This window comes from Chiloscyllium punctatum, chromosome 7 (assembly GCF_047496795.1).
Source record: "Chiloscyllium punctatum isolate Juve2018m chromosome 7, sChiPun1.3, whole genome shotgun sequence".
NCBI classification, from domain to species: domain Eukaryota; kingdom Metazoa; phylum Chordata; class Chondrichthyes; order Orectolobiformes; family Hemiscylliidae; genus Chiloscyllium; species Chiloscyllium punctatum.
Window position 1 is genome coordinate 114,122,370 of NC_092745.1, and position 13,317 is coordinate 114,135,686.

General features: G+C 43.7%; 1 protein-coding gene across 2 annotated transcripts in view; it reads left to right on the forward strand.

The window, feature by feature from the left end:
- bcar3 (BCAR3 adaptor protein, NSP family member) overlaps positions 1–13,317 on the forward strand; it is a 184,146-nt gene that overhangs the window by 9,515 nt on the left and 161,314 nt on the right. Inside the window, exon 2 of one of the 2 annotated variants that reach the window (XM_072574641.1) lies at positions 8,631–8,759. In XM_072574641.1, coding sequence (XP_072430742.1) covers positions 8,667–8,759 — 93 coding nt within the window. In that variant the 5' untranslated portion in view covers positions 8,631–8,666. Of the gene's footprint in view, positions 1–8,630; positions 8,760–13,317 lie in introns of those variants that run through there. The other variant, XM_072574644.1, reaches the window with a different exon arrangement.

Below are 13,317 nucleotides of genomic sequence, written 5' to 3' on the forward strand. Positions count from 1 at the left end.
GCAACATCCTTGTAAATCTTTTCTGAACCCTTTCAAGTTTCACAACATCTTTCTGATAGGAAAGAGACCAGAATTGCATGCAGTATTCCAACAGTGGCCTAACTAATGTCCTGTACAGCCGCATCATGACCTCCCAACTCCTGTACTCAATACTCTGACCAGTAAAGGAACGCATACCAAACGCCTTCTTCACTATCCTATACACCTGCGACTCCACTTTCAAGGAGCTATGAACCTGCACTCCAAGGTCTCTTTGTTCAGCAACACTCCCCAGGATCTTACCATTAAGTGTATAAGTCCTGCTAAGATTTGCTTTCCCAAAATGCAGCACCTCGCATTTATCTGAATTAAACTCCATCTGCCATTTCTCAGCCCATTGGCCCATCTGGTCCAGATCCTGCTGTAATCTGAGGTAACCCTCTTTGCTGTCCACTACACCTCCAATTTTGGTGTCATCTGCAAACTTACTAACTGTACCTCTTATGCTCACATCCAAATCATTTATGTAAATGACAAAAAGTAGAGGACCCAGCACTGATCCTTGTGGCACTCCACTGGTCACAGCCCTCAAGTCTGAAAAACAACCCTCCAACACCACCCTCTCTCTTCTACCTTTGAGCCAGTTCTGTATCCAAATGGCTAGTTCTCCCTGTATTTCATGAGATCTAACCTTGCTAATCAGTCTCCCATGGGGAACCTTGTCGTATGCCTTACTGAAGTTCATATAGATCACATCTATTGCTCTGCCCTCATCAATCTTCTTTGTTACTTCTTCAAAAACTTTTTCAATCAAGTTTGTTAGACATGATTTCCAATGCACAAAGCCATGTTGACTATCCTTAATCAAGGGCTTTTGCCCGAAACGTCGATTTTGCTGCTCGTTGGATGCTGCCTGAACTGCTGTGCTCTTCCAGCACCACTAATCCAGTATCCCTAATCAGTCCTTGCCTTTCCAAATACATGTACATCCTGTCCCTCAGGATTCCCTCCAATAACTTGCCCACCACCGAGGTCAGGCTCACCGGTCTATAGTTCCCTGGCTTGTCTTTACCACCCTTCTTAAACAGTGGCACCACGTTTGCTAACCTCCAGTCTTCCGGCACCTCACCTGTGACTATCGATGATACAAATATCTCAGCAAGAGTCCCAGCAAATACTTCTCTAGCTTCCCACAGAGTTCTCGGGTACACCTGATCAGGTCCTGGGGATTTATCCACCTTTAATCATTTCAAGACATCCAGCACTTCCTTCTCTGTAATCTGGACATTTTGCAAGATGTCACTATCTGTTTCCCTACAGTCTATATCTTCCATATGCTTTTCCACAGTAAGTACTGATGCAAAGTATTCATTCAGTATCTCCCCCATTTTCTGTGGCTCCATGCAAAAGCCATTGGCAGCTCATTCCATACATGCACTACCCTCTGTGCAAAGAAGTTGCCCCTTAAGTCCTAAATCTTCTAATCTGTGAAGTGTTGTGGATTGGAGGAAAATGTTATTTGCTGATAATTTTGTGAAAATTCTGGATTGGTTAAAGAGTAATGACAGCTTGTGAGAGTGTGAGAGTTTATGTGAATGATGGATTTGGAAGTCCTGCTCGTTAAAAGGTAGCTTTGAAGCGCTCTGTCCGCATCGATATAAACTGGCGATTTCAGTGTTTGAAGGAACTAAATCGATGATGGTGATCGGGCTTTCATCATGCAGAAATAATACCATGATCAATTCTGCAAATGCTGGTGGGTTGAATGTAGATGGGTCAGATGTTAATTATTAAACTGCAGCATAAACATTTAAATCTTTACTGACTGAGCAGGTGAATGTATCCTTTCATGTGATATAGAGCTACTCAGGCAAAATGGTCCATATAAACGAGCTTCAGCATGTGTGAACCAGAGAGACCAGAACAATTACCTGGGCTTCCTGCTTGCATTGGGAGCTCACTGACCCAGAAAATGCACAAGGAGCATCTGAACACAGGATTGTGTAAAATAATGATAAACTGGAGTATTTGAGTAGCTTGTTCCCATTCACTGTCAAGGATTACATATTAATTCTTTTGGCCTGATGTGTCAGTGTGCCCCTGTGGTACACATAATTCACCTCAAGAAAACCCGTTGAGAGGACCCATTAAGTGATGAATGAGCAGACACTGCTGCAGTGTACAAATAGAAACAATCCAGGACTTACTGATTGCAGAATGACTGTCTTTGTTTTGTTTTTTGTAGATTTTCTTGTAGCTTTATCCCCTTCATTTCAAGGTCTGTAATATGGCAACAATGTAGAAGAGCCAGCTTATCAGCTAGTCATGTTCCAAATAAAAACATAAAGTCTGATGTTATATTTTGTTGCAGCTAAACACCGACTGTCAGTTTAGAGGCAATTCTGACAAGGCCATATTTATTGTGCATGACTTATTTTTCGGTGCTGGTTTTATAACTGAACAGCTCCTACAGTTGTTTCTCACTCTCCATTGAGAGTCTGAGTAATTGTATTTGTAGGTGATAACCATGATAGCACTGTTTCTCTTGAGCAAAAAGATGAAGATTCAGGTTCCCCTCCAGAGAATTGAGTGTAAAATCCAGACCAACACTCTAGTACAGCAGTGAGTGAATGTTGCACTAATCAGAGGTGCTGACTTTCAGATGAGATGTTAAACCAAGGCCCTATCTGTCACAGAGTCATTGAGATGTACAGCACGGAACTCATCTTTCAGTCTCACTTGTCCATACTGACCAGATATTCTAAACTAGTCTAGTCCCATTTGCCAGCACTTGGCCCATATCCCTCTAAACCCTTCCTATTCATTTACCCATCCATTTAAATGTTGTAATTCCATCCATGCACCGCCCTTTGCATGAAAAGGTTGCTCCTTAGGTCCCTTTTAAATTTTCCCCTCTCACCCTAAACCTTTAGTTCTTTAGTTCTGGGCACACACCCCCTCCCACCCCATGATAAGACTTTGTCTATTTACCCTATACATGTCCTTCATGATTTTATAAACCTTTTTGTAAGGCCACTCCTCAGCCTCCGATGCTCCAGAGAAAACAGCCCCAGCCTATTCATCCTCTCCCTTTAGTTCAAACCCTGCAACCTTGGCAACATCCTTGTAAATCTCTTCTGAACCCTTTCAAGTTACACAACATGCCTTCCTACAGCAAGGAGACTAGAATTGCACACAATATTCCAAAAGTGGCCTAACCAATGTCCTAGGCAAAAGTGAGGACTGCAGATGCCGGAAACCAGAGTCCACATTAGAGTGGTGCTGGAAAAGCACAGCAAGTCAGGCAGCATCCAAGGTGCAGGAAAATCGACATTTCAGGCAAAAGCCCTTCATCAAGGGTGTTACGTGTATGGCTTTTGCCCGAAACGTTGATTTTCCTGCTCCTCAGATGCTGCCTGACCACACTAACCAATGTCCTGTACAGCCACACATGACCTCCCAACTCCTATACTTGATCCCTCACCAATAAAGGAAAAGTTTTCCTGGAGCTTCAGAGACTGAGGGGTGACCATATAAAGGTTTATACAACCATGAGGGGCATGGATAGAATAAATAGACAAGGTCTTTTCCCTGGCTTGGGGTCTCCAGAGCTAGAGGGCATAGGTTTTGGGTGAGAGGGGAAGGATTTAAAAGGCACCAAAGGGGCAACGTTTTCACGCAAGGCGGATTTGAGCTAGAGGTAGAGGTTGAATAAGCCAGGGCTGCTTTCCCTGATGTGTCAGAGGCTGAGGGGTGACCTTAGAGGTTTATAAACCTTTCATGAGGGGCATAGGTAGGGAGTCCAGAACTAGAGGGCATAGGTTTAGGGTGAGGGGGGAAAGATATAAAAGAGACCTAAGGGGCAACTTTTTCACGCAGACGGTGGTATGTGTGTGGAATGAGCTGCCAGAGGAAGTGGTGGAGGCTAGCACAATTGCAACATTTAAAAGACATCTAAATAGGAAGGGTTTGGAGGGATATGGACCTGCTGCAGGAAGATGGGACTAGATTGGGGTGGGATATCTGGTTGGCATGGACGATGGCAGGGTCTGCTTCTGTGCTGCACATCTCTACGACTCTATAGGGTGGTGTGTGTATGGAATGTGCTGCCAGAGAAAGTGGTGGAGATTGGTACAATTACAATATTTAAAAGGTATCTAGGTGGAAAGGTTTAGAGAGATATTTTGCCAAGTCCTGGCAAATGGAACTAGATTAGTTTAGGATATCTGGTCGGCATGGATGTGTTGGAACGAAGGGTCTGTTTCTGTGCTGTACATCTCTATGTCTCTATACCAACTGTCTTTGGTCCTGTGGTACAATTTCAAAGAACAGAACTCTCCCTGGTTTCTGACCAAGATTCATTCCAAACCAAAAACCCATTAGCTAATCATTATCACATTGCTGTTTCAACTGGATTTAAATATGCACAAATTAGCAGCTGTATTTCCTACAACGCAACAGGGACAACACTTGAAAAGAGGGTATAAAGTGCTTTGGGGCATCCTCTGTACTGACCTCCAAAGAACATCCCACATAGACTCATCCCCCTACTCTGCCTTTCCCATGGCTAACGCACCTGACCCATACATCCCTAAACACTATGGATAATTTACCATGGTCAATCCACCTAACCTGCACATCTTTGGACTGTGGAGCACCTAGCAGAAACCCACGCAGACACTGGGAGAATGTGAAAACTCCATGCAGACAGTTGCCCAAGGGAGGAATTGAACCCATGTCCCTGGTTCTGTGAGGCTGCAGTGCTAATCACTGAGTTCACTAATTTTTTTTAGTTTAAATTTCAAGATGAAACTGCAGATGCAATGAACTCTTACAAAACGGTTTAGGTACTTTATGTTGTTATTTAATTAATTCTTTTTTACCTTTTTCTGAAAGTGCAACACTGCACGTACTTGCGATGCTGACAGCTTCTATATTTCCGACTCTCTCAGGGTGTAACAGGAACCAACTCTTCCGTGTCAAAGGTGGAGTGATCATGTGCCTCCTTCTCACTGGTTTTAGGCCTGGTCTGTTGGTTCGGAGGGTTTTTGGGTTTCACAGGTTTAGCTTTTAAGTTTCTGTTGTTCCTCATCCTCCCCATTCACATTTCTGAGACATAGAAGCTCACAAAGGGATGATGAACTGATCTTGCAATTGCCCATTGGACGCCCTGATTGAATGGCCATGTAGCTTTTGCTACTGAGGTGTGAGACACTGCTGGTTCAGTAGACAGCTGAGACATCACTGTCTGATGGTTTCATTAAAATATTGTCGTTATTCTGTTCTGATCCTTGTCCAGCAGATGCAAACTCCCAGCCCCTGTGTTTGAGCTGAATTTCTGATGCAACAAAATTGATCAACTGTATCCCAAACTATAATCCCAGCATTTCCATGAACACTCTGTCAGCAATATTGCTCCACACACTGGCAGAAATCTATATCCATTGTTTTGAAAACATCCTGGTCGAGGTTATAAAAATGCTAGTCTTTCCTTTAGTCTAAAGGCTAGACCGAGCAGGTGTGGTCAGGGAGGTAGCAGGTGATCAATTCAAGTTGAAAAAAAACCTTGCGTTTTAATTCTTGGTTTTTAATCTGTAAACTGTCAGATTTTATTGAATTCAGTTACATCATTTTGTCATGGTAGGATTTGAGCCACTAACTCCTTGATTTGTTGGTTCACTATTACAAAATACCGTGTCTGCCCATGTTAGGCGCTGCATGTTTCTCTGGCTGAACCCACATCCTTCAGTTTTACCATGAGTGGACCTATTTTGGAGAAAAGACTGCAGTTTTTCTTTAGTTCCATCTGGGGAGATGGGTGTAGCTGGCTGGGCCAACATTTATTGCACAACAATAATTGCCCTTGAGAAGGTGGTGGTGAGCTATCTCCCTGAACTATGCAGTCTGTATACTGTAGGTCGACCCACAATTCCATTAGAAGGGACTTCCAGGATTTTGACCTAGCAACACTGAAGGAATGGTGATATATTTCCAAGTCAGGATGGTGAATGGCTTGTAAGGGAACTTGAAGGTGGTAGTGGTTCTATGTATCTGCTGCCCTTGTCCTTTGAAATGGTAAGTGGTCACAGGATTGTAAGGTACTATGGAAGGCCCTTTGAGTTGCTGTTGTGCATCCTATAGATATTCTGCACACTCTGGTGGTAGAGGATGTGAATATTTAAGTTGGTGGATGGAGTTCAGAGTGAAGTGGTCTACTTTGTCCTAGGTGGTGCTGAGCTGCTTGACTTGTCTTGGAGCTGCATCCATCCAGGCAAGCGGACTGTATTCCATTACACTCCTGACTTGTGTCTTGTAGATGATAAACAGGCTTTGGGGAGTCAGGAGGTGAGTTACTTGCTGCCTAATTCCCAGTCTATGATATACAGGTGTAACCACAACATATATATATATATATATGGCCAGTTTGGTTTCTGTTCAGTGGTAACCCGAGGATATTGATGGTTGCAGTTCTGCACAACAACTGCACTCCTGTTTGAGTGGGATACATAGCAGGTGAATTATTTGCACAGCCTTTTCTGTCCTGTCCATTGTGTCTTTTGGTGTCTTCATTCTTGTTCCCATCTCCTCCCCTGAAGCAATTGACATCTGTAGTGGTCCGCTATCTGATACTTAATGTAAATAGTCACTCATCATAGGTGTTCTATAAAGTTTACCAGAACTGGACAGGATAAATGCAGGAAGGATGTTCCCACTGATCAGGGAGTCCATAACCTGGGGTCACTCCCTCCTATTGCCTGACCACAGAATGTTATTGCCATTCATGAAGGAGTTTCCAACCAAGAGACTATGTGACAGCAAATGGTTTCTGTTATTAATTCAGTGTGGAGGCAAGGACAAATACAGGATCCACTTGGAACTGCTTGTCAATGTGATTGTAAAATTAACAAAATATTTACAATAGTGTCGAGCATGAATTGTATTTCAGCTTCTCTGCCAGAATGTTTAAATGTATTAGTCTGGGGGCCATTTAGAACTGAGATGAGGAGAAATTTCTTTATCCAGAGAGTGGTGAACCAGTTGAAATCTCTGCCACAGAAAATGGTTGAGGTGAAAACATTACATGTTTTAAAGATGGAGTTACATATAGTATTTAAGGTTAAAGGGATCAAAGGGTATAGAGCAAATGTGAGACGAGGTCATAGAACATAGAACATAGAACATAGAACATAGAACAATACAGCCTTCGGCCCACGATGTTGTGCCGAACTTCTATCCTAGATTAAGCACCCAAAATGGTGTTGGATGATTACCCATGATTGCCTTGAATAATGGAACAGGCTTGAAGGGATGAATGACCCATTCCCATTTGTAATCTGTACTTCTAAGTAAGTGACTGTCATTTGACTTTGAAAAGTGGACAAAATCAGATGTCATCTTTCCTCCCATCTATCTATGGTCAGTAGATAGAGATGTAAGTAGCTCTTCTCCAATAAGAGGCACCGAAACAAACGGCAACATCTCTATTGCCATCTCGAGTTAAGTTAGTTAATGCAACATTAGTTGGGCAAATTAACTTAGGATGTTTTAAGCAACTCTCTCAGCTACTGGTTGGATAGGCTTGCTGAATTTTTAAGAGATTTCCATTGTTTCTGAGGCAATTTAGAATTAGCATGTGTCAGAGTCACTGGTGAAGAGTCATTAAATTGAGGGAGGTTTACTTATCTGTAATGCTTTGTGTGTATGAGTGGGGATGGGCTGAGGGTTTGAAACAGGCAGCGTCTGCTCTATTGAGTATTCCTCCCTCCTGCTGCCTGACCACTGAATGCTATTCTGTGTTGCTGGAAAGGCACAGCAGATCAGGCAGCATCCAAGGACCTGAAGAAGGGCTTATGCCCGAAACGTCGATTCTCCTGCTCCTTGGATGCTGCCTGACCTGCTGCGCTTTTCCAGCAACACATTTTTCAGCTCTGATCTCCAGCATCTGCAGTCCTCACTTTCTCCACAGAATGTTATTGCCATTCATGAAGGAGTTTCCAACCAAGAGACTGTGTGTGACAGCAAATGGTTTCTGTTATTGATTCAGTGTGGAGACAAGGACAAATACAGGATCCACTTGGAACTACTTGAACAATGTAACTGTAAAATTAACAAAATATTTACAATAGCGTCGAGTATGAATTGTATTTCAGCTTCTCTGCCAGAATGTTTAAATGTATTAGTCCAAATGTATCAGTAACCAGTCCCTCCCTGTCTAATGTTTTAGCAAATGGCTTACACAGGCACTAAATGTGGCCAACAGTAACCTTCACTTCTCTGGTAGTGAGGTTTAGCCCGTCCTTTGAAATAAAGAAATCTGTATTAACTCCAGTGGGGTACAAAACAGGGGATAAGTGAAAAATGGAGCAAGGCACTTCAGACAGACAGCCAAGCCAGCCCTAATGATGTTGAATACCTTTACTATTTTTGTATATTCATACCCTTGCAATTCATGCCTGCAGGTGGTGATCAGATCAGAGCTTTAAGTATAACTTAAACAAACCAAAACCTTGGGAGTGCTAAAACTAAGTATTTACAATATAGATAAGATTGAAAAGCTGCACAAGGTAATGTCTTTCATTTTCATATCACAGAATATAGTTTCACTTTCTTGCTTGGGTTGTATTGCAAGTCTCTGCCCGTTTTTGTAACAGGTTCTGGAGCGGATGTGAGTAGAACTTCATTTATTGATGATGAAGCATCTTCCCATTTCCAAGTGGCTGGCTCAGTTGGGACTCCCTGAATACTTCAGACTCTTTGATGAAGAATATGATGGTGTGGAGGTGAGTGTGACAAAACAGACAGACAATTCCGAACAAAATAGTAACCTGTCAACTAATAATCAAGAGAAAACATTATTCAGCTAACAACATTTTAAAGATATTTAATAGACAGCAGCTAGAGCTAATGTGCTTCCTTTGTTCAAGAAAGGTAGCAGGGATAGGCCAGGTAATTACAGACCAATCCGTCTGGCATCAGTGGTGGGGAAATTATTGGGAAAAATTCTGAGACGAGGATCAATTGAAACTTGGAAAGGCAGGGATAATCAGCGCGCATTTGTTAAAATTATAGAATTCTCAGTGTGGAAGCAAGCCATTCGGCCCATCGAATCCACACTGACCCTCTGAAGAGCACACACCCAAAACCGCCCCATTTCCCACAGCTAATCCACCCAGTCTGCACATGCGTGGACACTATCGGCAATTCAGCTTGGCCAATCCACCTAACCTGCACATTTTTGAACTGAGAGGAAACCCACATAGACACAGGAAGAATGTGCAAACTCCACACAGGCAGTTGCCCGAGGGTGGAATCAAACCTGGGTCTATGGTGCTGTGAGGCAGCAGTATTAACCACTGAGCCACCATGCCATCCTAATGAGGGAGTCTGATTAATTGAATTGAGTTTTTTGAAAATGTGACAAAACGTATTGATGAAGGTGGTTCTGTTGTTGTGGTTTACACTTTGGCCTTTGGCAAGGTCCCACATGGAAGGCTGGTTGAAAATCCAAGTTGACAAACTAGATCTGAAATTGACATACAAATAAGAGGCGAAGTGTGACGTTGCAGTGTTGTTTTTATAACTGAAAACTTGTTACCATTTGTACCGAGAGGGTGGTGCTGGAAAAGTGCAGCAGGTCAGGCAGCACCCAAGGAGCAGGAGAATTGATACTCCTGCTCCTCAGATGCTGCCTGACCTGCTGTGCTTTTCCAGCTGTCTGATCTCCAGCATCTGCAGTCCTCATTTTCTCCCACCTTTGGTGCATCACAAGGATTGGTGCTGGGACCTACGATGTTTGTTACGTACATTTAATGACTTGGATGTGAATGTAGAAAGTATTAATTAGTAAGTTTGCAGAAGACACGAAAGTGAAGGGCCTGTTCTCAGGCTACCATCTAATATTGATCAGTTGCTAACAGACGGAACAAAACCAGCAGTTGCTGGAGAAACTCAGTAGGTCCGACAGTACCTGTTGAGAGGAAACAGAGTAAATGTTTTGGGTCCAGTGATACTCTTCAAGAATGGCAGGTGGAATTTAATCCTGAGAAGTGCAAGGTCATGTATTTTGGAATGCCTAATAAAGGAAGGCTGTATACAATGCATGGTAGATCTGGAGGGAGTGCAAGTCCACATATCCCTCAGCACGGATAGGCAGAGTGGTGAAGGAGACATCTAGCCATCATTTGCTGGGGACAGAATATAGGAGCAAGGAAGTTTTTTGTTTTAACTTTATAAAATATTAGTGTGGGCAGAGATGGAATAGGGAGAGATACAGTGCAGTGCCTGGGCCACCAGCTCTGCCTAGGGGGCCCCCCAGGATGACCTGCCCTGCTTGGACCCCCACCTTCCCCAGGACTAGCCCCACCTTTTGGACCACCCCCACCCTCCGGTAAGGGAGTGGGCCTCCCTGTCCACCACTGCTACTGCCCTCTTCTGGCCAGTTTGGGGATGGTTCCTCAGGTGGTCTCACAGAGGCCTTGCAGGCAGTCAAGTTTAAGAAGGTGGCATGGGTGAGTGATGGGGGGGAAAGGGAAACATAGTGTTGGGGCAATGGGGATGGGGGCAGGGTGTGAGACAGGGAGGGTGAGGGTGTGGGGAGGGGAGATGGGGGGGAAGACAGAGGGGGGGTGTTGGTGTGTGCTCGCTTCCAGCTGGAGGGGTTTAACGCGGCACTCTCCCCGTTAAATAATCAAGATTGCACTGTTGATGAACACTGTTCCTGGTGACTGGATCAGTTCGGACTCTATTTGCCAGAGTTTGAGGTGATTGGGGGGGGGGGGGGGGTGATGGCGGGGGGAGTTTGGGATTTTGTGGAAACCTACAAATTTCTAACAGGGCGAGGCAGACTTGATGGGCTGAAGGGCCTGTCCTGTACTATATGATTCTCCGGGGGTTAAACAGCGCAACTGGGGGAAGTCAGCCAGTCTGAGACAGCAGGCTCCCAGACTGATTCCTGGGATGGCAGCAGTGACGTCTGAGGGGAGATTGGATTGGCTTTGGGGCTTACATTCAATAGAATGTAAAAGAATGGGGGGAATCTCATAGAAACCGATAAAATTTGAACAGGATTAGTTTAAGGTGAGAGGAGAAAGATTTAAAATGGACCCAAGAGGCACCTTCCATGCAAAGGGTGATGTGTGTATGGAATGTGCTGCCAGAGGAAGTAGTGGAGGCTGGTACAATTACAACATTTAAAAGGCATCTGAATGGGTATATGAATAGGAAGTGTTTAGAGGGATATGGTCCAAATGCTGGCAAATGGCACTAGATTAATTTAAGATATCTGGTCGGCATGGATGAGTTGATCCGAAGGGTCTGTTTCTGTGCTGTACGCGTGGTGACTCTATGACTACAACTGCACATGTTACCAGAAGGACCTGGTTGCACTGAGGAGGATGCAGAGGAGATTCACCAGGATGTTGCCTGAGATGGAAGGACCTCAGTTATGAGGGGAGACTGGATAGGCTGAGTTTGTTTTTCTGAAAGCAGAGATGGCTGAGTGGGGATCTGAATCAGGTACACAAAACTATGAGAAGCTAGACTGGGCAGATCATGAGAATCTTTTTCCCCATAGCTGACTTGTCTAAGACCAGAAGGCACAGGTTTAAGGTGAGGAACAAGTGGTTTGGAGGAGATATGAGGAATTTTTTTTAACCCAGAGGATGGTAAACTAATGGAATGCAGTGTCTGAGAGGAGACAGTTACTCTCGCAACATTTAAGAAACATCTGGAAGAGTACTTAAAATGCCGGAGCAGAGTAGGCTATGGACCAAGTGCAGACAAATTGTGGTTTGGTGTTTGTTGGTTGGCATAGACATGGTGAACCGAAGCGTCTGGGATTTCTGTGCTGTTTGACTCTAAAGTTCAATATCTATTTGTAGTGGAAAAGCTGACTACCCTTTTACTCTCTACTGAAACTATATTGAGGCTAATGTGAAGCCACTTTACCACCACCCAACAGTGAGGTCAGCTAGCTCATTACAGATGAGGTGTCAAACCTGGCATCTTGCTGGCTGATGGGCTCAGTTCTCCCTGGCTGTCCGTGGGAAGGGTGGAAAATCAAAAAGAGCAGGAGGTGGATCTGATCACCAATTTTTCAATAGTAAAATCTCTCTTTTGTTTCTCCTGCATTGATATAGTGATATTATTGTTAGACTATTAATCCAGAAACACAAGTAATATTCTAGGGCCCAGTGTTTAATTTCTGCCCTGGTCGTTTAAATTTTTCATTGAGCCTTCCATCATGGCTGATCATCCAACCCCGTATCCAGTTCACACCTTCTCCCCATACTCTTTGGTTCCTTTAGCCTAGAGAACCATACCTTAACTCCTTGAAAACATTTCAATGTTTTGGCTGGAATCGCTTTCTGTGGCGAAGAACTGCCCAGTCTCTCAATTCTCTGAAGAAATTTCTCCTCGTTCCGGTAAGAGGAGTCGAGTAGGTTGGTCCTGTACTCACTGGAATTTAGAAGAATGAGAGGCATCCTTAATTAAAACATATAAGTTTCTCAGGAGATATGTGACAGGGTAGGTGCGGAAACATTGTTTCCCCTTGTGGGAGAGTCCAGGACCAGAGGACGTATCTCAGAGTAATGAGCCAAGGATCATCAGATTTGCCATGATCTCAAAGAATGGCAGAACAGGCTTGATGGACTGAATGGCCTACTTCTGCTCCTATGTCTTATGCTCTAGTGGAGTCAGTGTTCGGAGTAACTGGTGAGCTAGAGCGTTATCAGCATTTTGGAACAAGCAAACCCCATATCAGTAGGTGAGGTTGCCAAGGGGTAGAAATGTTTAGGGCTACGTTACTGTATTTGCAAAGGCAGTCTTAAGTAATTAACTTCTGCTGAACTTGCGGGCCACTGGTGTTGATTGTATAGCGTTGTGAGCTCTTGTTTCTTCAATGGTTCTGGGGAACAACCAGTTCTTTATGTCGTCTTTGGAATCACCCGTTTGTGTCAGAGATTTCAGTTGAACTTGCATATAACCTCATCTCATCAATCCCGCCTACACCCAGTGACAATCCCCAATACTGTAAAATACTGGCGCTGCATGATACCAGTCTATCATTAAATAAATAACTTGGGATCAAGAGGAAGAATAATAAATCTTCTCCAGCAAATAGTTCAACTTATCCAGCTATTCCTGATCAGAAATTCTTATCTTTACTAATTGCTTGTTCTAATTAATGTTTTACTAAGAAATGTTGATGTGTTGAATGAGACCCATGCCCAGTTATGCTGTTTAGTTGTGACAAATAGAATGGAAGATTAAAAAGATGGTTGGAACAGGGCCCTTCTATTGAAGTTTACACCCTTCAATTCCGTCTTTCTTTTTCTA